General features: G+C 52.0%; 1 protein-coding gene across 3 annotated transcripts in view; it reads right to left on the bottom strand.

Annotated features, from left to right (window-relative positions):
• The window catches only part of POU2F1 (POU class 2 homeobox 1), a 113,620-nt gene extending 112,584 nt beyond the window's left edge, over positions 1–1,036 (bottom strand). For all 3 annotated transcript variants that reach the window (XM_053914585.1, XM_053914586.1, XM_053914583.2), the window contains exon 1: positions 939–1,036. In XM_053914585.1, the coding sequence (XP_053770560.1) occupies positions 939–999 (61 nt within the window). In that variant the 5' untranslated portion in view covers positions 1,000–1,036. The remainder of the gene's footprint in view (positions 1–938) is intronic.
• Between the last annotated feature and the right edge of the window lie 22,210 nt (positions 1,037–23,246).

A 23,246-nucleotide genomic window follows, 5' to 3' on the forward strand; every position in this document is an offset into this window, starting at 1 on the left:
GGATCCCCGCCTCCTCACTCCCCGCAGGAGGGAGACCCGGACATCAGCAACTTGTCAGGCCGAGGGGCCGGGGGCCGGCCGGCCTCACCGCCGCGCTCTGGGGACCTAGGGGCGCAGGGCCCGACCCCAGTTCGGCAGTGCGGTCAGGGAGGGTTGCGGGGGCCACACCACGCCGGCGCCTCCCACCCCGCTCCCCAGGGACTGTGCCCGACGGGGACCCACGGGGCTGCTGACGGCCGGCCCGAGGACATGCCTACGGACAGGGACTTCCGAGGGTCCCCCCGAGGGCATGAAGTGGCGCCCACCCGCCGCCCTGCGTACGTCGAGCGCGGGCCATCTCGGGACCCGCCGCCCCAAAGGGGACGAGCGGGTGCGAGGAGGTGCCGAGGCCGTGACCCCGGGCTAGACCCCCTGGGCCCAGGGCGGCAGCAGGCGCTCCCCGCGGACGCCCCCCGCCGCCGCGCCCCGCCCGCGCCGCTCCCCGGGGCACGCGTGCTCGGGTCCGGCCGCCCGGTCCGCTCGGGGCCCGCCGCCTCCCGGCATTGTGCCGCCGCCGCCCCGTCCTCCACGCCCCCCCCGCCCGCCCGCCCGGCCGGGCCGCCCGCCGCTATGAATATGTAAAACGTCTTCATTGTCCTCCTCGGCCGCGGACCCGCTCGGGCTCTGGCCGGCGAGGCGGCGGCGGCGCAGGCCGGGCCGGGCAGCCAGCGGGCCGGGCCGCAGCCCCCGGTGCCCCGGGTGCCCCTCCGCCCGGCCGCTCGGAGCCTCTCTCCCCCTCCGCTCGGCGCCCGGCGGGGGCTCTGCGCTCTCCGGCCCCCCAGCTCCCCGCCGTTAATTATAATAATCCTGAGTACTAATAAATTATGCTAAGTCGCGGGGGGGCCGCGGGAGCCGGGCTCGAGTATGAATATGAATATGTAAAATGCCGTAATGATTACCTGCTGCTGCTGCCGCCGCGGCTGAACTCTCATCTTGACTCGCTGCTCCTCCGTCCGCCATTTTGAATATTTTAACCAAAATCGCCGGGTCGATAAGCCCTCCCTCGCTCCGGCTCCCCTCCCCCCGCCCGCCCTCCACACCGCCTCCTCCTCCCCGCCCCTCACGCGCCTTCCCGTCCCTGGGCGCGCGACAGGGGGCGCGCGAGGCCGACCCCGCAGAGGAGCCCCACCCCTTTGGGCGCTCTGCGCACGCGCCTCTCGGCCAAGACAGCTCCTCCGTAGCTAAAGCGCCCTCAACCTGCCAGTCATCCCTGCGCTCCATTTTTTTCCCCCCCCCTGTCTTGGTTCTGCACATGCGCGATTCTCTCCACGCGCCTGAAGTGCAGTCGGCGCATGCGCGACCTCCCTGGGGCTCCCTCCTGGGGCTCCCCCCTGCAGGGCAACCTGTGCAGTGGGGTAGTAGAGCGTCCGTGCCTCGCGCAACGCTTCTTCCACTCTGCCTCGCTCCCTTCCCAGTTTTGCTTGGGTTCCCCCAGGGCCCAGGGGCACTCTAAAGGAAGGATAGGGTCCCCCGCGGCCTGAAGCGTGGAGAGGTGTGGCTGCACGTGGGCGCACACTTTTTCAGGCTTTCCGCGTGGTTGAAACACCGGCCACGAGGCGGGGCCGCGTCCCCGCTAGGTGACTTCCGGCCCTGTGAGCAGGTGGGGCGGGAACGTCCGCCGCTGGGCCGGGCCGAGGCACCTGCTGAGCCCCGCGCCAGCGTCCCGCTCGAAATTTGAATCCGGTCAGTCCCCGCCTCTAGCTCTGCCAGGGCCGTAGGCCCGAGGGCCAGGGCAGGAGGAGCGTCCTGTGTTAATTTAGCCAAAATTCCCTCTGCTCCACTTTGTAACACCCGCGGCTTCCGTGCGACCTGGACGTCATACCCCACTCATTCCCGCCAGTCCTCGGACTCTGACGCGAATCGGAACCGCATGAATAGACTGGCTTCCTCCCCTTCCCTTCTCTTCGCTTCGAAACTTCAGTTAAAACCCAGCAGTAAAGTGGAAATTGATGACCTAATAAATAATGTCGAAATCAACAATAGCTTCGTGAATCGTTGCTGCGTTTCTCAGGGTAAATATGATAGGCGCTTTGCATTTTAAATATCTTTCTTTGTAACTAGCCATAATGTTCTAAGATTTCTGTAACTTGAATGGTTAATTCTCCTGGACAAGACCCAGGTGTGATTATTTTATTAATCCCTACTAAAGCCCTAAGATTTTTTTCCCAGTTTTTTAATCTTTATTTTTTTTAATTACAGTTTACGTTCAATATCATTTTGTATTCTTTTCAGGTGTACAGCACAGTAGTTACACGATCACAGATCAAAAAAAAGAATCTATTCTATGGTCAGCAAAGAAAAGTTTTAAAAAATCAGCCCAAGATTGTCTGGCAGAGAGAGATGACTTTTAAAACTTGCAGGGGGTAGAATTGCAGCTTCTACACTGAAGAGAAACTGATCTCTAAGAGATGGTCAGCAGTTGCTTTAACCGCTGAAGTTTTCATCATGAGTCTTAGTCTGCTCATGGAACATCTTACACTGTGAGCGTATAGTTAAAGAAAGCTACTGTGAGTGACAGCCAATGAATTTGGGGTGGGGTTGATTTATTCACGGTAATGAAGCCTTAGGGTGTGTTCATGACTGTTTACAGCAAATAATTGGGCCACCCTGTGATCTAATTATTTCAAGCTACACCAACCACCACATAGATAAAGTAATGCAAAATTTAATCATGTTACAATTAATCTGGAAATATGGCCTAAATTATATTTACTAGCATTACTTACTATAGGGGAAGCCTCAGAATCATCAGTCAACCTCTTTAAAACAAAGTTAGGCACATGCCTGTGCTTTAAAGGCAACAAATTTAAAATCATCTCCACTAAGAAAAAGCATTCAAGTACCCTATTACTTAAATTCCTATCTTCTGTTTATTTGTTTTGCTCTTTGGTTGAGAAGTGAATGAATTAATGCCCTGGCTGCTGTGGCTCAGTAGATTGAGCACCAGCCTGCGAACCAGAGGGTGGCTGGTTTGAGACCCAGTCAAGGCACACACCTGGGTTGCAGGCCAGGTCCCCAGCTGGGGGCGTACAAAAGGCAACCAATTAATGCGTCTCTCCCTCTCTTTCCCCCTCCTTTCCTTTCTCTCTAAAAATAAATAAATTAAATACCCTAAAAAACAAAGAAAAGTGAATTAATATCATTCTTTATTATTTCATTTCAATAAAAGGAAATTTTCATGGAATTGAATTTTTGTTTAAGAATAGTTCTGAGAGAAAAAATAGTTTAACACAGTCTGCATCAATGGTTTATTTTCCTTTTAATGAAAATATTTATGTTTCCAAATACGTGCCCAAAGCCTAGCACAATGTCTGGGCATAGTAGGTGTCCATAAATACTTGTTAAATAACAATAATGAATGATACATTTATATATGTTAGGATTATTTTAAAAATTGATGGTCATTCAACCAATATTTACGAACATCTGCATTCCGCCATAAACTTCACTAGGTGCTAAGGATACAAAAATGTGTAAGACACTGATTTGACCTCAACAACTCATGTGAATCAACTTTTTTTTTCATCCTCACAGCTCTGCGTGTAGGAAAACTGTGTGTGACAATTTTCTAGGATGGGGAAACGGACACATAGAGATTGTATATGACTTAGCTCTATTAGCATTCTCCAGTGGAGAGAAACAACAGGAGATACAAAGATATGTATGACTTTTATTTTATATATATGATCTGTTATAAGGAATGGGCTCACACCATTATAGAGGCTGAGAAGTCCCATGATCTGCGGTCAGAAGGCCTGACGAGTGGGAGAGACAGGGGTGTAAGTTCCAGTCTGACTCCAAAAGCCAGATCCGACATTAGGTTCCTACCACCATTATCCCACACACGTATTCCTGTCTGTAGAAGTTAGACAGCTCAAGCAGTTCTCACAGAGTGTAGTGGACTTCCTCAGGGGTCCGTGAACACCCAGCTCACGCTGGGAAGCCCAGGTCCCACGGTAACATGGTGTCCCATGGTTAAGTATGCAGTCTCTGTTAGCGTCCAGTAGCAGGCCGAGTGAGAGCTATTTCTCAGAAGAAGAGCAGTTGTTCCTGGAGGATGCAGGGCTTGGCTCTAACATCCTGAGGGTCTGAGCTGCCACTCACCTGTGAGGACTGCCAAGGGCTCCTAGCAGTACCCCCAGCAGCCAGGGACACTTCAAGCACCATCCGTGTGCTGAACCAGATGGCCCAAGGGCGGAGCAGTTCTCACAGCACTCTGGACTGACCGGTATTTTGCCGTGTATAATGCCCATTTTTATGTCCAAATTTTTGAGGGAAAAGTAAGGATGCACATCATACATGGGTACAATGATTACATGCCATGGGTATGATCATCCAAGTATAATGTGCACAGAAATGTGGGTGCGCATCATACACAGCAAAATATAGTATTTCAGAGCCTTCTATTTTTCTGGGCATCATTCAAAACTAGCAGCTCTTTGGGCCACTTGGTAAATGGGTTGGAGGAACGTGTTGCCTCCAAAATCCAAAGAGGCCCACTTACCTTTCACCACAACACGTGCAGCACTGGCATCTGCATCTCCTTTCCCTCCATGTCTTACAGGAAACCCAGAAGCTTTTCCAGGAATGATTTTGAGCCTGCCTCAGGTATTTCCACGGTCTTCTTCCTGGAGTGGGTGGAGAGGGCGCCCATTCAATTAATGGATATATCCTGGTCACCTATCCTAACATTCCTAGAACTATGTCATACCTACTGACTGACTGCTGCAATTGATGTGTCTGCTGCCAATGTACAGTGTAGACTATTTGTACTTCTCAGAGAATGCACAGTGAAACCTTCCCAAGTCATTACTTATCAAAAAGCTCAATATCATTGACAGAGAACTCTCCGATGGATACACAGCCCATTTTTCCCTTGGGTTCAGGGTCAGCAAATTCACAAGTATCCTTACTACCATCCCTTCCAAGCTGCTGGCCAACTTCTTGAATCCACAGCCCTTTCTGATGCTGCACCTACACTCTTTCTTGCTCAAATGTGACTCTCCCCGAGGGGTGCTGCAGGGCCTCATTGGCATCTCATCAGCATTGGCACGCAGGATGAAATCCATTTGTAATTCCGATACTCTTAAAAGCCAAACTGTCAGAAAGCCGTGCACTTGAAATAGATTATTTTGTCCCCTTGCAAGATTCTTTCCTAGAATTATGCTTTCAACTGATGTCATCAGCCTACATTAAAGTCAAAAGAAGAAGAAGGAAAAAAAAAAAACTCTGAGAAATGTATCATATTTACTGTAGGAGAGCTTCTGGAGTGTCTGTCTTCTTTCTGAGGATTCATTCTTAATATCTCACGGGCACAGGATAAGTAACTTGTCCAAGCTCAAAGAGTAAGGGACAGAGCTGGGATTTGAACCAAAGATGGACTGAACCTATATCCTCTCTGCCTTCCCTCCCTAGGCCCCTAGATGTGCTCCCTGCCTGGGCCTCTGCCTACCTCTCACCCCCCATCTTTGTCTTGCATCCATTCAACCCTTTGCTTTGTTTCCATGAGTGTGGGCGCCTATTTGCTCCCCCTCACCCCGTATTCATTGATTCCATTTCTGCCCTTCCTGCTTTTTTTCCTGCCTCTTCCTATCCTTTCTCTCGAGCTTTTTCTAGATAAACTCTTTCTGCATTTACTCATCCACCCATTCCAGTCTGACATCTGCTCAATCACGCTCCCGAAGTGACTTCATTGGAAGTCACCTCCTAAGTGCCACATCTTCACTCCTCCGCTCGCCCCATGTCAGCAATTGGACAACGGGGACCACTCCTCCCTTGTGAAAGCCCTCTCTCCAACACGGCTTCACTGACAAACTGCCCTCCCATTTCCTTTTCTCATTTCTCCGACCGCGTCATGGCTTTCTTCACCGGCTCCTCTTCCTGACACCGCGTATAGGCACACTTGGATCTGCTCCCACTGCCTTTACTACCTGTCCCCACAGCTGCAACAGTTATTCTCTGAAGACAACCCTGAAATCTACACCTTGTCAGACTCTTTTTACTGCCATTTGTCTTTTTCACTGAACTACGCAAGGGCTGGGCTAGATCATCCTCCTTGCTTTTTGTTATCTTGTTACACCTCGTGTTACAGCACATGGTGTGGACACAGTCTACGCTTAGCAGTACAAAAACAGACGTCTTGCACACTCCCCCCAAACTTCAGCGGCCGTCCTACCTCGTGTCAGAAGGCCGGTTCTCTCACGAGCTGTCGTCGGGCACCTACTGTGTATTTGGCGTTGCTCTAGACGGAGCATTTCCTCCTGGTTTTGGAACATCCTAGGATCAGCACACATGTAAATCAACCTTTTTATCTTCCAAGTCTACATCCATAACTTTATATTTTATCAACTCTAAGATACACGTTTTTTTCCCACACTTTCATATCTTTGAAATCAAGATGCACCTTCCAAGGGATGTGATAAGAAAGTGTCATGTCATAACTGGAAACATTTTTAATGATATGTAAAATAATGGTACATCTTAACAATCAATGGCATTTTAAATTCTAGGAAATGTGATATTTTATATTGAAATTAAGGTTAAGAAGATTCATTCTCCTGTGTTTTATCATCCAAGAAATACTTAAATATTTTGAGGATACTAGACTTCCAAAATCAGGAAAAGAAATATTTTTAAGGAATTTTCCAAATAAGGGTTAAAAAAAAAAAAGGCCTTCTGCAGGCCCAGTTGGTTTATATACCCAAGCATTTCCTCTGCTGTGAACGTACAGCAGTGATAGAGCAAAGAACAAAGGGAGCCCTGGCTGCTGTGGCTCAGTGGATGGAGCGCGGGCCTGCAAACCAAAGGGTCACTGGTTCGATTCTCAGTCAGGGCACATGCCTGGGTTACGGGCCAGGTCCCAAGTGGGGTTGGGGGGGGGCTGTGAGAGGCAACCATACATTGATGTTTCTCTCCCTCTCTCCCTCTGTCTAAAATAAATAAATAAATAAAATAAATAAAATCTTAAAGAAAAAAACCTTGAAGTTGTAATCTAATTAAAACACCACTTTAAAAAGAGTACTAAAATACATGATAACCAAACGCTAATCCATGGAAGAGCTGTAACAGTTATGAATTTGGACGCCGCTAGCAGCCTGCCTTGAAATGCAGAGAATAAAGCCTGGCTCCGCTACCTAGAGAGATCAGCAACACAGGCGTGGAAGACTTTGATAGAAAAGAAGCTTCTCCCTGTTGTGACTGAACCAGAAATGCAAACTGGCTGCGGTGCCCCCTCCCCTCTCATTACAACTGTGTGGGCTGGGCCCCGAGGACAGAGACCAAGCTGTGTGCACCACTGACGCTCAGCTGGGTCCGGCCACAGCTGGCAGAGTGACACAGAAGGAGCAGAGGTCTGGTCACTTGAAGGTCTAGAAGTTCTGGGAGAAAAACTGTCCTAACTCGTCCTGGTACTGACCACACATCTCAATCCATCTTGGTCTTTTAAGGGGACAGGCAACTGTGACTAGAGCTTGGCGAGCGTGATGCAGGTTCCAGTTCCGGCTCGGAGCCCTGGAACGTGCCTCAGTGGACCCCCGAGGAGCCAAAGGCCTGGAAGCAGGGGTGATATTCGAAATGTTTACCACCCGGAACAACACAGGCATCGACCAAACAGGACACACAACTGCCCCTCACCAGGGCACACCCGATGAACAACATGAGCCCCGTCTGTGACACCATCTTGTGACACTTTGTATAGGACACCGAGGCTCCTGTGATACAGCTAAATGCACAAAGGAGAGGGAGAGAACTCGGACCAACCTGGCAAATCAGGGACCTCTGTGCTTGGGGAAAGGGGCCAGCTGCACCAACCCAAAGCAATGTCAGAGTTTGGAGAGGGATGTGTGATCTCATTTAAATATAAAATGTGGGTTGCCGTGGTAACGATCCAATGTATTGAGGAGGGAGCAAAGTATGGTGTTACGTGAGTCCCAGCATCAGCTGGATGTCGGCCGGATCCCATTTGGTCCCTCACTCACTGTCTGACATCAGGCAAGGGACTCGAACCTCCGGTGCTCAAGGGTCCTCCCCTGTGAAGGGGATCGCCATGCTCTCTCGGGACTGCCTGCTTTTGCAGGGTGGTGGGACACTGGGACACACCCAGAAGCTCCCACCAGGGACCAGTCTTCTATGGAGGGGCAGTGCCGGAGCCAGGGACATGAGAGCCACACACATCCTCGACTTGAGCAGGGACAGGGAGAGAGCCAGCTGGGACCCGTGGAGCTAAGGCTCTGTTCTTTCGCTCCAGTTCCACAGATATGTTCCTTGAGACAAAAATGGCAATTCCTTCCCTCAACAAAGTGGTAGGCTATCGAGCCTTCACCTCTGCAGGTGAAGCACACTCTAGGAAGTGTGCGTAGGTCAGGTGATCTCTCAGCAGAAGCCTCTGGCTCCCAGCTCAGGACAAGAATGGAGGTGGGGAGGGTGTCAGGGCCTGCGGGAGGCAGGTGATGGAGAAGGCTTGCAGGCCGAGGGGCTGGGGGCCCCTGTGCAGGTAGGACACAGCGAGGGGGGGGGGGGTGAGGACCAGTGCACAGTGGGTGCAACCCCGCCATTTCCAACAGAGGGGGTGTAGGGTGGGACATAAATGTACACCATCACATTTAGACATCAGGCCACCCTTGGGGAGGAAGGATCCCTTCCACAGCGTGCTCGCAGAGGCACTGAGGTTCAGGGAAACTCAGCAACTTGCCCGAAGTCACGCAGCACAGAGGTCTGAACCCAGGACCACAATCCATCGGCTTTCCTCACGCAGCGAGGCTGCCCCAAGTCGGGAGAGGGAAAACCTCGCATTTCTCATTGCCAGGCAGTTCTGAAGGCTATTTATTTTCTCATCTATTTCATATTATGGTAATGTTTTCCTGGAATTGGATGATATAATCCTAGAAATTGAGGATGTTTATTCACTGCAAAGATTACACACGCAGCCTTCCTGTCACAATCAAGGGGCATTGCTCGCTTCACGCGCGACTTCCAGTCTTCTCTGGGTATGATAAACGCTTATTTTAGGAAATCTGTTTTTACTACGCCTGCTGGTCTTCAAGAGGAAAACAAGCAGTGGCAGGACAGCGACAGACTTTCGATATTTATCAAGTCTGGAGTCTCTGAAACTTCTTTTCTGGGAAGCACAGCCTGTGAGGCACGGGTCAGTATTTAAATGACACTGTGAATGGTGTGTCTTGTAAGAAAGCAAGTTACTCTAACAAAACTGTTTTGTTTTATTTCTTCATACAAAATTCACGTTTGCATTTCATCTAGGCCCCAACATCTTCAATTGCCTCCCCAAGTTGTTTGCATTATTCAATTGTAGACACCACCGCATTCTGCGTAAGACCAAAGTTAATTTAAAATTCCTCCAAAGAGACAAAATAACTCTCTTAAAGACTTCGTCACTAGGCAAAACTTTGCCACCCTCTGTCAGAAGTTAGAAACTAATTTTTTTTTTTTGCCTTTTTAAGGCAGCATTCTCACAAGAGTCATGTGACGTCTAGACCCAAAGCAGATTACATATCAAATTAAAAGCATAATGGGGGAGAGTCCTAGAAACGGCCTCCTCTTGAGAAGCAAGAAGTGTCTCTCGACAGCCTGGTAACAGTGGGAGAGAAAAAACGTGGACCTGACATTCAGAGAGCGTGGTGGTCTGGGTGCAGTTTATCTCAGGAGAGCATAGCCCTGCAAATGCCCCCAGGATCACGTCGCCATTCTAGGGCACCAAGTCAGCGCCCTTGAGGACTTGGAGGCACCAAGGAACAACTCAAGTTCGTCTGTTTTCTCTGTTTAAGAAAGTAGCAAAGGGTACAGTGCGTTTCCGCAGGCTTTCCAAAGCAGATATCATAAATCATACAAGGTTGTTTCATTCCTTTGGAAATTTGGCTTAATTGCAATTATCGCATTTCCTAACAACGGGAAATAACTAAGGGTGTTATTATAGAGCACAACCAAATTCTCTTCCTTCTGCTTAAAAGATAAACTGTGTAAACCACGCTGATACTGTATAGCCCAGAAGTCTCAGGACCGCACTGCCTGTGGGTACAAATTATCACCAGTAGCCCCAAGTTCCCCTTCCCAGCGCCTGACCCTGTCGCTGCAGGGCATCCCAAGCTTCTGCCCCAGACCAGCTTCCCAGGCAGTCCACGCGGGCCTGGCCCCGTATTTGGAGACCGCTCTCCTAGACATGCTTGCTCTACAAAGGCCAGGAGCACTAGAATATGTTATTAGAATAACACGTCAACGGGATGCAAACCACCCTCCTCACCCTGCATGTGCTGAATGCAACCCGCACTGGCCTTCTGGAACCGGCGGATGTAATGGCAACAACTACCCCTTACACGTGTACAACACGGAGGCTCTGCGAAGCACCTTCACCTGTCACCTCCATAGACCGTAGAGGGCCTGCACCTCAACATTCACACAGATTTCAACCCCAGCGTCAGTTCCAATGACGCGGGGCAGCTGCCCGGCAATCTTTACCGAAAAGGATCCTGAGGGTCATTCAAGGATCAGTAAGAATCCTGCCACGATCGATTACTCATGCCTGCCAGGGCGAAGCATCTGCGGGGGGTGGGGCTCACTAGTCCAGGTTGCTGCCTCTTATCTGTTCTAGTCCACTCTATACAAAGGAAGCAATGACCTGACTCTGTCACATGACAAGCGCCTACGCTGCAACCAAAGCGGAGGTTTCCTTTGATCTGTGATCACTGCTGTTAAACCACGTTCTATCCAGGGGCGTCCAAGCTTTCCGCATCTCTGGGCCACACAGGAAGAAGAAGAGTTGTCTCTGACCGCACATTAAATGCACTGCGACACGTAATCACACAAAAAATCTCATAATGTTTTAAGTAAATTTATGATTTTCTGTTGGGCCGTATTCACAGCCATCCTGGGCTGCAGGTCGGACACCCCCCTGTTCAAGGAGAGGCATTTAAACCCTCTGACGTTTAATATTCAAAAGGACTGGAATTTATTACAAAGTTTTGAGCTCAATAATGTTTACTCTAGAGCAGAATTAGATGCTGTCTCCAGCAAAATGCAGATGTAGTGTGCTCCGACTCGGGACTCATCACGTGGGACTGGCCTCAGGTGCGTGGCGTGACCCACCTTCTTGTGTTTTGTCTGCCCGACAACATCTGGGGAGTCCAAGAAGCTCAAAGCCCCTGTTGAAAGGCCGAGAACCTTTTGGAAGTGCAGGGGCAGGATCAGCAGGACGCCAGACATCCCATCAGGTCTCCCCACTGACGTGGCGGTACGTGTGACCCAGCTCAGAGCTGCGGTGTTCACACAGCTTGGCATCAAAAGCAAAGAGGAGATGACTGACTACCCGTGGGCAGGTTACAGCACATGGAGGACCTTTGGGAACAGTGGCAAAACCTCCAGGGGGTGACGGCTCATTGACAGTGGAAGTGGCCCCGGCTGGGCAACAAGGGACAGCTGCCCTGAGGTTTGTGCAGAAAAGCTAGACAGCAGAGAGACTGCCCGGTCCCCAAGGCAGGTCGCAGGCTCAGACGCTGTGGGCACAGTCTTCGCTGTCAGCCCTGTTATCTCCGAGTACAGAGGACAAGGGGGCACGTATTATGCAGTCAGCAGTGGCCATCAAAGGCCACATGGGGGTTTTTTCCAGTGGGAGCAGCTGCCGACCTGCATGCTCCCTGAGCCCCAGGGCGGTCGGAGGCAGGGGACCCCACCCCACTATGCAGCCCTCACCACCGCTCTTCGAGCAGACAAGGGTTCCTCATGGCTGCACACTGCCTTTGTTGGCTGTTTCCAGGGTGACAGAGAGTCCTGCCCTCTGCAGTAAATTCAGGCAGGAGCAAAAGGAGGGACCCTTTCTCCTCCTCTGTTAGCTTCTGTCCACTCAGCTGCACGCAGATGTCAAAGCCCCGCTTCCCAGAGTCAGGCTGTCCTCGGGTGTGTGTTCGTATGTCTGTGTGTTTGGTGCATGTGGAACTTTGCCGTTGCTCCCGTGGCCTGGGCATCGGCACCTCAGAAGCCCCCTCTCATCACTACTCACAACGTTTTCTCATCCGGAGAGAGACAAATTCAAATGCCGTTGGAAATCGCATGAGATGTTCCCAATCAGTTGCTGAGCCTCCTCGGGGGGAGGACTGTATTTTCCCGACCTGCTGGCGGTGCCTCGCTCTGGCCAGCTGTGCTCCGGGAGGCTGAGACGCTGAGGCCCAGCAGAGGGTTTAGAGCGCCCGGCGCTGCATCACCATGAGGGAGAGAAGGATGGGAGACGGAAGCCCGAGACTGGGGGAGTGTTTGTTTCCGCAGCCACTGCTCCCCTCAAAAAAGAGGAAGTAGACAGTAGCACCTTGGCGGGGACGGCACCAACGCGGCCGCCACTCTGGTCTAAAGGGCACAGTAGCGATTCAGCTTCCAGGGACTTTGCAGGAATTCAGGCCCACTGCTGCCAGACTTTCCGATTTTTTTTAAAAAACCCTCACCCGAGGATATTTTTTTCATTGCTTTTGTAGGGGAGAGAAACATGGATGGAGCAGAGAAACATCGACTGGCTGCCTCTCTTAGGCTCCCCCACCAGGAGGAACCCACAACCTGGGCACATGGGCTGCTCCGACTGAGTCACACTGGCCAAGACAAGACTTTCCAATTTTTAAGAAGCTCTCAGGAATCTAGATGTTGATGTGAAGCTACCAGTTTTTCAATATTCAGACTACATCCAGCCCAAGTAACTCACATTCTGCAGCCCAAAGCCAGGCCTCAGGCTTCCGCTGGTAAACTGTTTTAGACTCGCCTTGTGCCAGAGCCCAGCTGGTCTGACCACCGCTCTGGGGTACCCTCGCCCCTCCTCCCTGCTCTCACCCGCTCCGGGGCCTGAGAGCAGGAGCCTGGGCCTGCCCACCGCCCTCCCACCCCTCCTGGAATTCCCCTCCAGGCCCAGGTCTCTATCCTCTGTGTCCCACCGAGCCTTTGCACGCTCCTCCAACACTGTCTTCTCCCCCACAAACGCCACCCTTTCTTTTCTTTGCGTGTCCACAACCCAGTGAAGACAGACCGACGCTGACACTCTGTAGCGTCCTTAGTGCCTTCCACACTCGGCAGTGCAAAGTGAATGTTCCTGTGCCGACCCCCACTGTCAACCATCGGCTTGGGAGGGTCTTGAGAACAAAGCCGGGAGCTCCGGAGGAGCCCGATTCTACACACTAACTGGTCTCCTTTTCACCTACTAAGGGTACAGCTCCTTAAAAACAAACAAACAAACAGAGACTCAGGTTTGAACGCCCCTCCCACACACACTGACCTTGTGAACCCGGAGCTCCTTGGTCTGCAGTTAGGGGTCCGAGATCCGGCTTAATCCCACACAGCAGGGAGTGGGTTAGGGTTCGCGTTGCCCATCCCTCTAAGACCCCAGTGAGAGCTCGTTTTATGCCTCGACGACCAAAATAAGTTATGACATACAGTTCAGTTCTTTAAGGAGGACATTTAATTTTTCAATCTGCAGGCAGCGCTTGTCAAGCACTTTGGCGGGGTCGGGGGAGGGGGGGTCCTACCCCATGACACAGCCGCTGCCGCATTTGTGGTGAGCCCCAGTGGAAGTGTGTTGAATGAGCAGACGGATTAGTGAAATGCTTTAAATATTGCAGGTGTTGTTATTCTCCGACACAGGAAGATTAAATCCCCGCCGCTCTCCCCAACTCCCTCATAATCCGAACTGGCTGAAGCCCTGGACTTTTCATTACTTTGGAAGCAATTCTGTGCTTACTCCTCCTAATTTCCCCAAGAACCTAGTTTAAACAGTAGGAGAAGCTAGTTCTTTAATTAGCAAATACTTAATAACAAGTGTTTTCTTAAAGTGAGTTGTTCAGTGCCTATGTGAAAAAAAAAAAGGCCAAATAACACCCAAAGGTATTAAACCAATTACTAGAAGACATACGACCCAGGCTGTGCTAGGAAAATGTATCAGCAGCAAAACAAATCACTCGGAAGTGAACCACTTCCCTTTGGCAACTGAAATTACCTTAGACAATCCCCCTCCCCCCCCACCCCCACCGCGCCCCTCCCTGCGGTTTTGTCTGGCATTTCTTTCAAATGCTACTGAGCACCTCGCTTCGGTCCACTTAGATGAATCCAGGATGCTGGTATGATGCGACTTCGTTTCAGAACACTCTGAGTTCACGTAATTTTAATCTTTTTAATAAAGGCAATTTGTTAATACATAACTAAATACAAAGGCACATTACATAATTGTAACACCTCACACAATTTAATTTATAAGTCAGAAAACATTCTCTTTTTATCATTCGGTTCAATTCAACCAGTGGTTACTGACTGTCCTATGATATGTGGTCCCTAAGTTAGATCTAGGGGATCTAGAGGCAAATCTGACATCCTCCCTGCCCTCAAGCATCCTACAAAGTAGGCAATAAATTACAATTTGGTGATGTATGTATAACGAGCAAAAGATGTTCCAATCACAAGGCAGCGTATAACCTGATTTCATCTGGAAGGGGGGGACAGTGGAGGGGAGGCTTCCCAGAAGAGGCAACTCCTTGGCTGGGTTTTGAAGAATGAATAGGAGTTTGCTGAGTGCATCAGGGGACAGGCCCTGCCACTCCAAGCAGAGGAATAGCCTGTAGGAGCCCTGATTTCTTACTTAGGAAATTAGGATTATCCTGTGGAGATAACAGCACCCAGAGCCTAAAAGAGAGGAATCGGCTTAGTGATACTTATTGTCCTTCAGAAACATCCCTGGAATTTTAATTTCGGCTTAAAATGTTCTCTAGCTAGCTTCGGTTGGGGAGAAAATTTATTACTGGGTACACTTTTGTTTGTTTAAAAGCGAAGTAAAAACCACTTCTTAGATTTTATCTTTGTTGGCTGTGAACAAGAAAGATTACTGATGCCTTATTCTTAGAGAAAATACAGGCCCGGAACAGTAAGTCAAAGGAGGCGACATCTCTCTGGGAATCTTCAGTTGCTAAAGCGCCATGTGGACCCCGGGCTGGCAGGGCCCACCCTACCCTGTGTGGTTCGGCCCGAACCCGAAATGCCTCGCTCCTTCCTGACACAAGCTCCTAAGGGAAAAAAATGAGTAGCTATAATAGCTACGCTCTTGACCTGCAAGAGAGTAGCTAGTGTAGTAATGGAACATGAAAAGATATTTGCATAATGACCTAAAGACAAATACAATTTAGCGAAGAGTCTGACAGTGAGCTTCTCAAAGGTTTCGTGGGAAAGGCCTGGTTCACACAGGCGTGCTCATCACTGACGCCAGCGCGTCACTGGGGAGCCCCGAGTGCCCGGCACAGAGAGAGAGATGCTCCGTCCTAGCAGGTGTGTGCCACGCAGCCTTGACGAGGCCGCTGCTGTTCAGCGGTAAACTGCCGACCCACACACACTGGGAAGAGTTCAAGTCCCCAAGTGCCAAAAGACGGTAAGAAGTTTGGGGGTTGTTCTTGCTCTGCCCCTCTGTATTGCTCTTGAGTGGCCAAACTGTTGGCTTTATTTAGCGAAAGAAATATATATATGTACATATGTATGAAATCTTGCCATTCGCGGCATGGATGAACCATGAGGACGATACAGTAAGTGCAGTAAGTCAGACAGAGAAAGACAAATACTGTACGACCTCACTTCTGTGTGGCATCTAAAGACAAAAAAAATAAAACACACCAACAAAACCCCCTGGAACTCATAGATCCAGAGAACTGAGTGGCAGCTGCCGGAGGCGGGGTGAGGGGTGGGCACGGTGGGCGAAGGGGGTCAGAGGGTACAAACTTCGGTGAGAAAATAAAATCCGTTATGGGATGTAACAGATAGCATGGTGACGTTAGTGAATAACTGTATTGCTTGTTTGGAAGTGGCTAAGAGAGTACATCTTGAAAGTTCTCATCACAAGAAAAATAATTGTTTGAAAGTCCGTGTGGCGACAGACGACAACCAGACGTCCCGCGGGGTCATTTCGCCACGCACACGATATCCGACCACTGCATTGCACACTGGCAACGAGCACAAAGTACATGCCAAGTACACCTCAATTAAAAAAAGAGAAAGAAAGTGACAGGCAATAATGCATTTGATAATTTCCAAGATGTTATAAAGTGGCCTAGACACAGCTGGGTTAACCAGCTCTGACAAACTTAAAAAATGTTTGCACAGAGTTTCAGATGTTTACATTAGTTAAGTGAAATAATCCTATTAAAAATGTTGCTTCTTATTCTGTACCAGCTCATTTGGGCAAGGCTTAGGCCTCCTTTTTTTTTTTTTTTTTTTTTTGAGGTTGAAATAAATATTTACAGCAAGTAAAAAATGAAGAAGAAGAAAAAGAAATGCCCCTGAGCTGGGGAAGGTTACATTCCTTCAAGGAAAGAAAACCAAACCAGTGGAGAGGTAACGTGGACCGTCGTGGTCTGTGCTACGAGGAAGCACAGAGCCGGTTTAGCGCCGAAGGGAGTGGATTTTCCAGGGGCCCGCACGGCAGCCTGGCTGCGGGCAGGGGGCCCTGGAGACGACGGAGAAAGTCCAGCCGGTCAGGCCAGTCAGTGCACAGGCCCCGCCCGAGGCAGCGTCTCTGATCCCGACACCCCAACCGGGAAAGGACATCAGGACCATTGTTTTCCCTTCTTCTTTTTACCTCTCTGCTTCTCCTGTGTCTTCATTCTCTCCCTTTTCCTTTCTCCAGCCTCTCCCCACGTTTCCTCCCTCCTTTCTCTGAAGACCTCCCTCTTAACAGCACCCCAAGCTAGCACTCCCTGACAGGGAGGGAGCCTGACAGCCGCCCATAAAATACTGAATTTTGTGGAAGGTGGGGAGAAGGGCAGAGAGAGGAAGTCTGTGTCACGGAGTGACACACTCAGGCTCCTTGCCGCCACTGCGGCACCAGTGCATGCTGATAAGAAAGTCCTTCCCTCGCCCTGGGCCACCCCTGGAGCAAACCCTGCCCCCCTCCCCATCTGCAGGAGCCTTCTGTTCCTCCCCCTCCACGGCCGGTCTGACCCGGGCTGGGGACGAAGGCGCTGCAGAAAACACCTGTCTCGTCTGTCAGCAGCCACCTGAAAACTCACCGAAACCCGCCCGGTTCCCTTACCCTGCTCAGCTCCTTCTGTGATAGAGGAAATCAGCACTGTTTAGCTTGTCTGCGGTTTCAGAATCCGCTCTACATTTTATACAACAAAGGGAAAAGTCACTCAACAATGGCATGTTGTCCCCACCCTCTTGAACCTCCTCTGCGGTTCCTCTTCCCCAGGCTCCTTCCCAAGCTCCCCTCTGAACCTGCCCCCACACCTCCTCTGCGCCATAGGTCTCTGTTGTGGCTTCTGCCGCCCTGTAGGGGGACAGTTAATGACCACAGGGACCCCCCCTGCTGGCCTGAGGGCCCTCTGGTCTCATTCAGCTCCGTAGGGCCCGCCCACTTTGCCAGTGCAGACCGGCCAACTGATTGAGCGATAGGGCAGGGGGTTAAAGCCCCAGGAGGATCTCTGGCCGCAGGGGTTTTCCCCTCTCCTCTTCTCTTATCACTTCCAGGACCCAGCTTGAGGCACTTCTGGACCTGGACGCCTGTGCTGGGGGCTGGTGCTGATCCACCTCCCAACCTCAGCCTTCCTGCAGACACAGAGGCCCCCGGCTTGCACGTACAGGGCGCTCGAGGCATCTCAAATAGCAAAACCCAACTCTGAGCTGACACGGTTGGCAAGTTGTAAACTCTCAGCACGTTGGGGACTCATCTGCCGGCCTTGGAGGGGTGCCCCGGACGTCCTGGCTAGTCGTATGTCATAGGAAAAAAAAAAAAGGAAGGAAGGGTGGAAGGAAGGACGGGAGGGAAACGACTTAAAAGGAAACAAACACCTGGAAAGCAATTTCCTGTGCTCACTCACTGCTTCACGCACCGATCGCACGGGAGAGCTCACGGGAGGAACGTGCGAACTGTTCGCGGACCCCGCCGGCGCGGGTACTGCTGTGCGTGGTCGTAGGCTTCGCGGTATCTACGGTCCTGCGCCCTTTGGGAGCCTGGGGACACACAGGCCCAGGTCCTGCCGCTGGAATACCTAGCAGCTGCCCCCCCGTTGCCATGGAGACCCCAGGGCAGGAGGCGGGAGGTCCTCTCCCGTGTCACCCGGAGGCTTCCAGAGTTCTCCCCTCCTAGCCGATCGGCAGCCCTCCCTCCGGCTATGGCCGCCCTGGGCCTCCCTCTGGGGCTGCACTCGGAGCTGAGGGCGCGCGGAGCCGGAGGAAACTGGCCCTGCCGCCGGCCTGGCCCCGCAGAGCTGCCAGGGAGAAAAATTATGAGGGGAATTAAACTTTCATTTGGCTTTTATTTGGTTTCAGCCACCAGGACAAAGGGACAGCAATTTCCCAAGTCTTGTCACTGGTTGGAGGATAGCTGGTTGGAGAGCGTCTGCTTTATTAACAGCTGCGACAATAAAAGCCAATCCCGTGTTTGTGGCGGGGCTGCCTTCCAAGCGCTCTGCGCACTCGGCGACCTTATCTGCTCCCCTGCCCGCAGCGGCCTGCACCGGGTGTTGACTCTAATTAAGCTGAAAGCTGACCTCTCCTGCAGCCCCTCCCCCACCGCTGCCTGCTCGGCCACTTCCCCCGAAGGAAGGTCAGCTTGGTGGAGCTGGGGAGGGGCCAGGGGGAGAGAGGGAGAGAAGGTGGGGGCTCCATTCGCTCATCTTTCATCCTTTCTTTAGCGCTTACAGGGGACTCGGCACCCAGCGGGGCCGCACCGGCGTTCTGAGTTTTCAGGGCTGGAGAAAGCGCAGAGAGAGGTGTGAGCACAGGGAAAAACGTTTCTGGGCCGCACAGCGTTCCATTCTGCGCCCCTCCCCCAAGAATTTAAAAAATACAAAACTTCTCTATTTTTCCTGCAAATCTTTTCCCTTCCTTTGGCTTAGATGCCTGAATTGTTTTTTTTTTTTTTAATAGATGTAATTTCTTCTGATCACTCAACAGAAACTATATAATGCGATTTCAACATTGACTATAGTTTAGGAACTAGAAGTGATGCCCTTGGAATGCCAGAGGCTCCGTGAGAAACAAAATGCGGAGTAGTGACACATTGGAAGATCACTTAGCCCGGAAAAGGAATAAAATACTGATACTTTGTTCCATTGTGGGTGAATCCTGAATGCGTGCTAAGTGACAGAAGCCAGTCACAAATCACGTACTGTATGATTCCATTTACACGAAATGTCCAAAGTATGCACTTTCAGAGACAGAATGGCCTGGGGACTGCCGGGGTCCGGGGGGAGGGGAAGGGAGGGTAGTCGCTAAGGGTTTGGGTTTCCTTGGGGCGCGGGGATGCAGGGAGGGGTTCTGGGATTAGATAGTAGTGACCATTGCACAGCCTTGTGACTGTACTAAAAATCACCCGATCGCACACTGTAAACATGTGACTTCTGTACCATGGGAAATACATTTCAATAAAGCTTTACAAAAATTCTACAGAGTTCGTAGCTGTGCGATCCCCGGATCTGGGCCCTCTCTCACAATTAACCAGCCCCTTCGCAGCCTGGGCGAGGGACCTGAGGTGCCTCAGTGTCCTCCGAGACAGGAAACGGGAAGGGTTTGGTTACAAGTCTTTAAGACACTGCGTTCATCGGCTGCCTGGTGCAGAACAGCCCTGTGCCCGTCGCAGGAGCGGGACCAGCGGTGGCCACGCATTGTGGGGGGCGCGTGTTCCAGGACCTGCAGAGAATGCAGGGCTCCGGGGGGCTGCGGTGGAACAGGGTCAGGGGTGAGGGGAGGCGTTGATATTCATGCTCCCCAACTGAAGAGTGTGCTTCCCCTCGAAGGTCACTGCGTACTGCAGAGAAGAGTCTTGGGAGACAGACCGTCTCAAGAGCAATGTGAGGCGAAAGGAAGTCAAGCTGAGTACTGCGTTGCTCAGGTGATAAGTCACCTGGGAAATGCAGTCCCTTTTTAAGCAATTAAAGTTATTCTCCCTGTTACAGAATGTCATATAAATCACAATGAACTGAATGCATTGCTTTCTGTCGCTCACTCTAAGTCTGGCCCAGAGGGTCCACATCCCATAGGCATACACGCTGGAATCGGTGAAGGAGCGACACCCACCCCCGAAACCTGGACTACAGTCAGGCTGCATCCACGTCCCACCCATGCACTGGGGGTTGCAGGGGCCCCAAGCAGGAGGTGGCCATGGGCTGCTTCCCCGCAGCCCCGTCCCAGGGTAGCTGTGACCTCTCCTCTGACTGTCCCCTCTCCCCTTCAACCCCAGGCCTCCTGCAGAGGGGGCGTGGGGCCCACACTCGAGGGACACATGTACGCACATCACTACATACCCTGCTTCCTGAGAAAGTGGTGCAGTTTCTGGTGGCAGGGAAAGGGACACTTCTGGAAGGTCCACTTCTCCTGTGTGCGTATGCATCTGTGTGTCTATGTGTGTGTGCACGTCGGTGTCTGCATGTGTCTGTGTGTGTCTCTGTGTCACTGAGTGTGCCATGTCTGCGTGTGTCTGCATGTGCATACCTGTGCACCTGCATGCGCTGTGTCTGTGTGTGCCTGTGTGTGCATACCTGTGCACCTGCATGTGCTGTGTCTGTGTGTGTCTGCATGTGCATACCTGTGCGCCTGCATGTGCTGTGTCTGTGTGTGTCTGCACAGAACAAGCCCCTGTGTTCTTTTACCCACAAAGGAACCAAGCCCAGTAGTTGAGACACTAAGAGTAACTACAAAGCAGTGATCTTCAGCCCGTGCGTCAAGAATGTTTAAAACGCGCAGCACCTGGCCATTTAGTCAGGGGCACTGGCCTCTTTTCCCTCAGATGGTCAAATTAGAAAAAAAATGACAGCAGCCAACACAACCATAGCCGTCCGGTGCAAATGCCTGGAAGTTAGACCTATTTTTTGTCAGGTCGGCAGAAAACAACGCGTTTTTCGGTGTGCGCGGAATGTTAGTAATGCGTTTGTGAGCCCTGAGATGGGAAGGGGCGACCGTCAGCTCTGCAGGGACAGGCCTGGCCTGAGGCTGGACGATGTGCTTTGTGGGCAGTTCAGAGCGCTAACCGCTGATGTCGTAAATTAAGCCAAGACAGAGGGCGAGGGCACTCAGCGAGTCACCGCCCCTCCAGCGACCCCAAGCATAAAACAACAGAGGCCCAGAAAGAATTTTTTTATAGACCGATCCCCAGCATTCTGCAGAGGGAATAAAAAACGTCCTTCCAGGAAGGACAGCCTCGGAAATCATGTTCTCTTCAGAATTGATTTAAAACCCGGTGCATGGTGGGGTGGGGGGCAAGTCCCTTCTTGTCACCTTACACATCACAGGATGAGGTTGCCCTTCGGTGGCCGAGTTCCTCCCTCACGTGGCCTGAAGGAAAGGGGAGACCAGGTGAGACACACACGGGAGCAGAGAAAGGTGTTGTGGAAGGGGAACGCTGACACGGATTAGAGAGGCCTGAAGAACAAGGATCTCCACCTCCCTCGGTGAAGTGGGGCAGGTGAGCTTCCAGGCAGTACCTAGGCTCCGCCTCCCACGGCCCCAGAGCCCACCAGGGCAGGTTCTCTAGGTTCCCACCAGGAGGCCTTCAGTGAGCAGCTGGGGTACAGGAAACCAGCCCCAGGGCTGGCACGCAGCCTTGGAGATCACTTGGGCTAGGGACACAACATGTGTTCATGCATGTGCATGGGTCGTTCATAGGGACACAGCAAGGGAGGCAGTGGCTGAGCCGTCCTGACACAGAGATGGAACCTGGGCAGGCCTGGGCAGGGCCAACCCAACCGCAGCCCCATTAACCTGTCCTGCCACTCAGGCACCAGGGGCTTGGGTGCACCTATTAGTTGGGTCCATTTGGACGTGGTATCTTTCTGCACCAACCAACGAGTTCTGTTCATCGGTGACGTTATGCGATTTGTTGACAGGAGTGACCATATCCCCGCCACTGGGACTTTCACGGCAGTATACGTCCATGACCGTGAGCGCCAGACTAAACCACGGAGCATGCTCTCCTCACAGCGACGGTTCGAAATGCCATCCCCGTTTGAAGAGTGTAAAAGTGACTCTGCAGTGCGGTCAGTTCACAGCCCAATAATAAATAGAAAGATCTTGTTTTCTCAGACCCAGGACACTTGGGAGCAGGCGACTGATACCTCTCCTCCCCAGCCAGAGAGCGAGGAGCTCCAACCGCCCCGGGCAGGGAGAGAGAACAGAGGCCTGGTTAGTCCCATCAGTGCCCGCCAGACCCCAGCACGGGGGGTCACGGGAGTAAATGACAAACAAACGACAAACCAGTCAGAGCCAGACAAACCCAAGACACACGCGAGGCAGTGTGCCTGGCCGAGAATGACCCCACACTCCCAGCACACGCATTCTGCTGCGTCGGCACACTGAAGAACACACCTGGACAGCCGTTGAATAGTCTGTAGAGACCCTCCCTGAGGCCTCCCCTGCAAGTCCCGCCTTCAGAAAGCAGATAAGGACCCCAGAGACAAAGGAACCCATGTGCACGCTCTCCCTTGAGCAGGTTCATGGCCTTCTTGCCGCAGGCCTGCCCCTTTGCTTTGTCTCCTGAGCTCTAAGGGTCCACAAGAGACCTGCAGCCAGGGGAGCAGTGGGCCGCAGCAGCTCGTCCCGGGCTCACCCCCTGAACCCGTCTCCACGGGCCCCCCGCTTTGCCCCCATAACGTCCTTTCTGAGTCCACGCAGCCCAGCCTCAGCTCATGCCTGTCACTGTGATCTCGACTCTTCTATCTTAAGCCCTTGCTTGGTTCCACTGTCCCCAGCTTTAATAAACGTGCTCGCAAAGTCACCTGAACTCCTGTCATGAAATCTTCCTGCACAAAGAATTCACACCAGGTTGGGGCAGGCGTGACTCGAACCCAGGCCCTCTCCAGAGACAATGGTGAGCTTCACATTTCTCTCCCTCCAGGCTGGCAGGATAGGTCGGGGGAGCCCAGGGCCCCTTCTGCCTGCTGCTGATGGCCCTGTCCTCCCAGGCTGGGAGGTTCTACATGGCTTCCTGAGCTTGTTGACCTCCAGGCTCTGCCTAACCATGGGCATGCCATTGTCTAGCTGGGCCAGGAAGAGGCTTCCCTGAGGCTCTGAGGACTGTGGTGGCAGTGCGTGGGGCACACCAGGCAGCGCTGCAGGGTCCCAGGTCCCCTGCAACGCAAAGGAGCTAAGGGAGGCACTCCCCACACACCCTCCAGTGCAGACCTGCCCGGGTCGGCAGTGAAGCCCGGCCTGGGTACCTGGAGGCCCTGAGAGTACCTGGAGGTATATAGGACAACAGTAGG

This window comes from Desmodus rotundus, chromosome 12 (assembly GCF_022682495.2).
Source record: "Desmodus rotundus isolate HL8 chromosome 12, HLdesRot8A.1, whole genome shotgun sequence".
Classification (NCBI taxonomy): domain Eukaryota; kingdom Metazoa; phylum Chordata; class Mammalia; order Chiroptera; family Phyllostomidae; genus Desmodus; species Desmodus rotundus.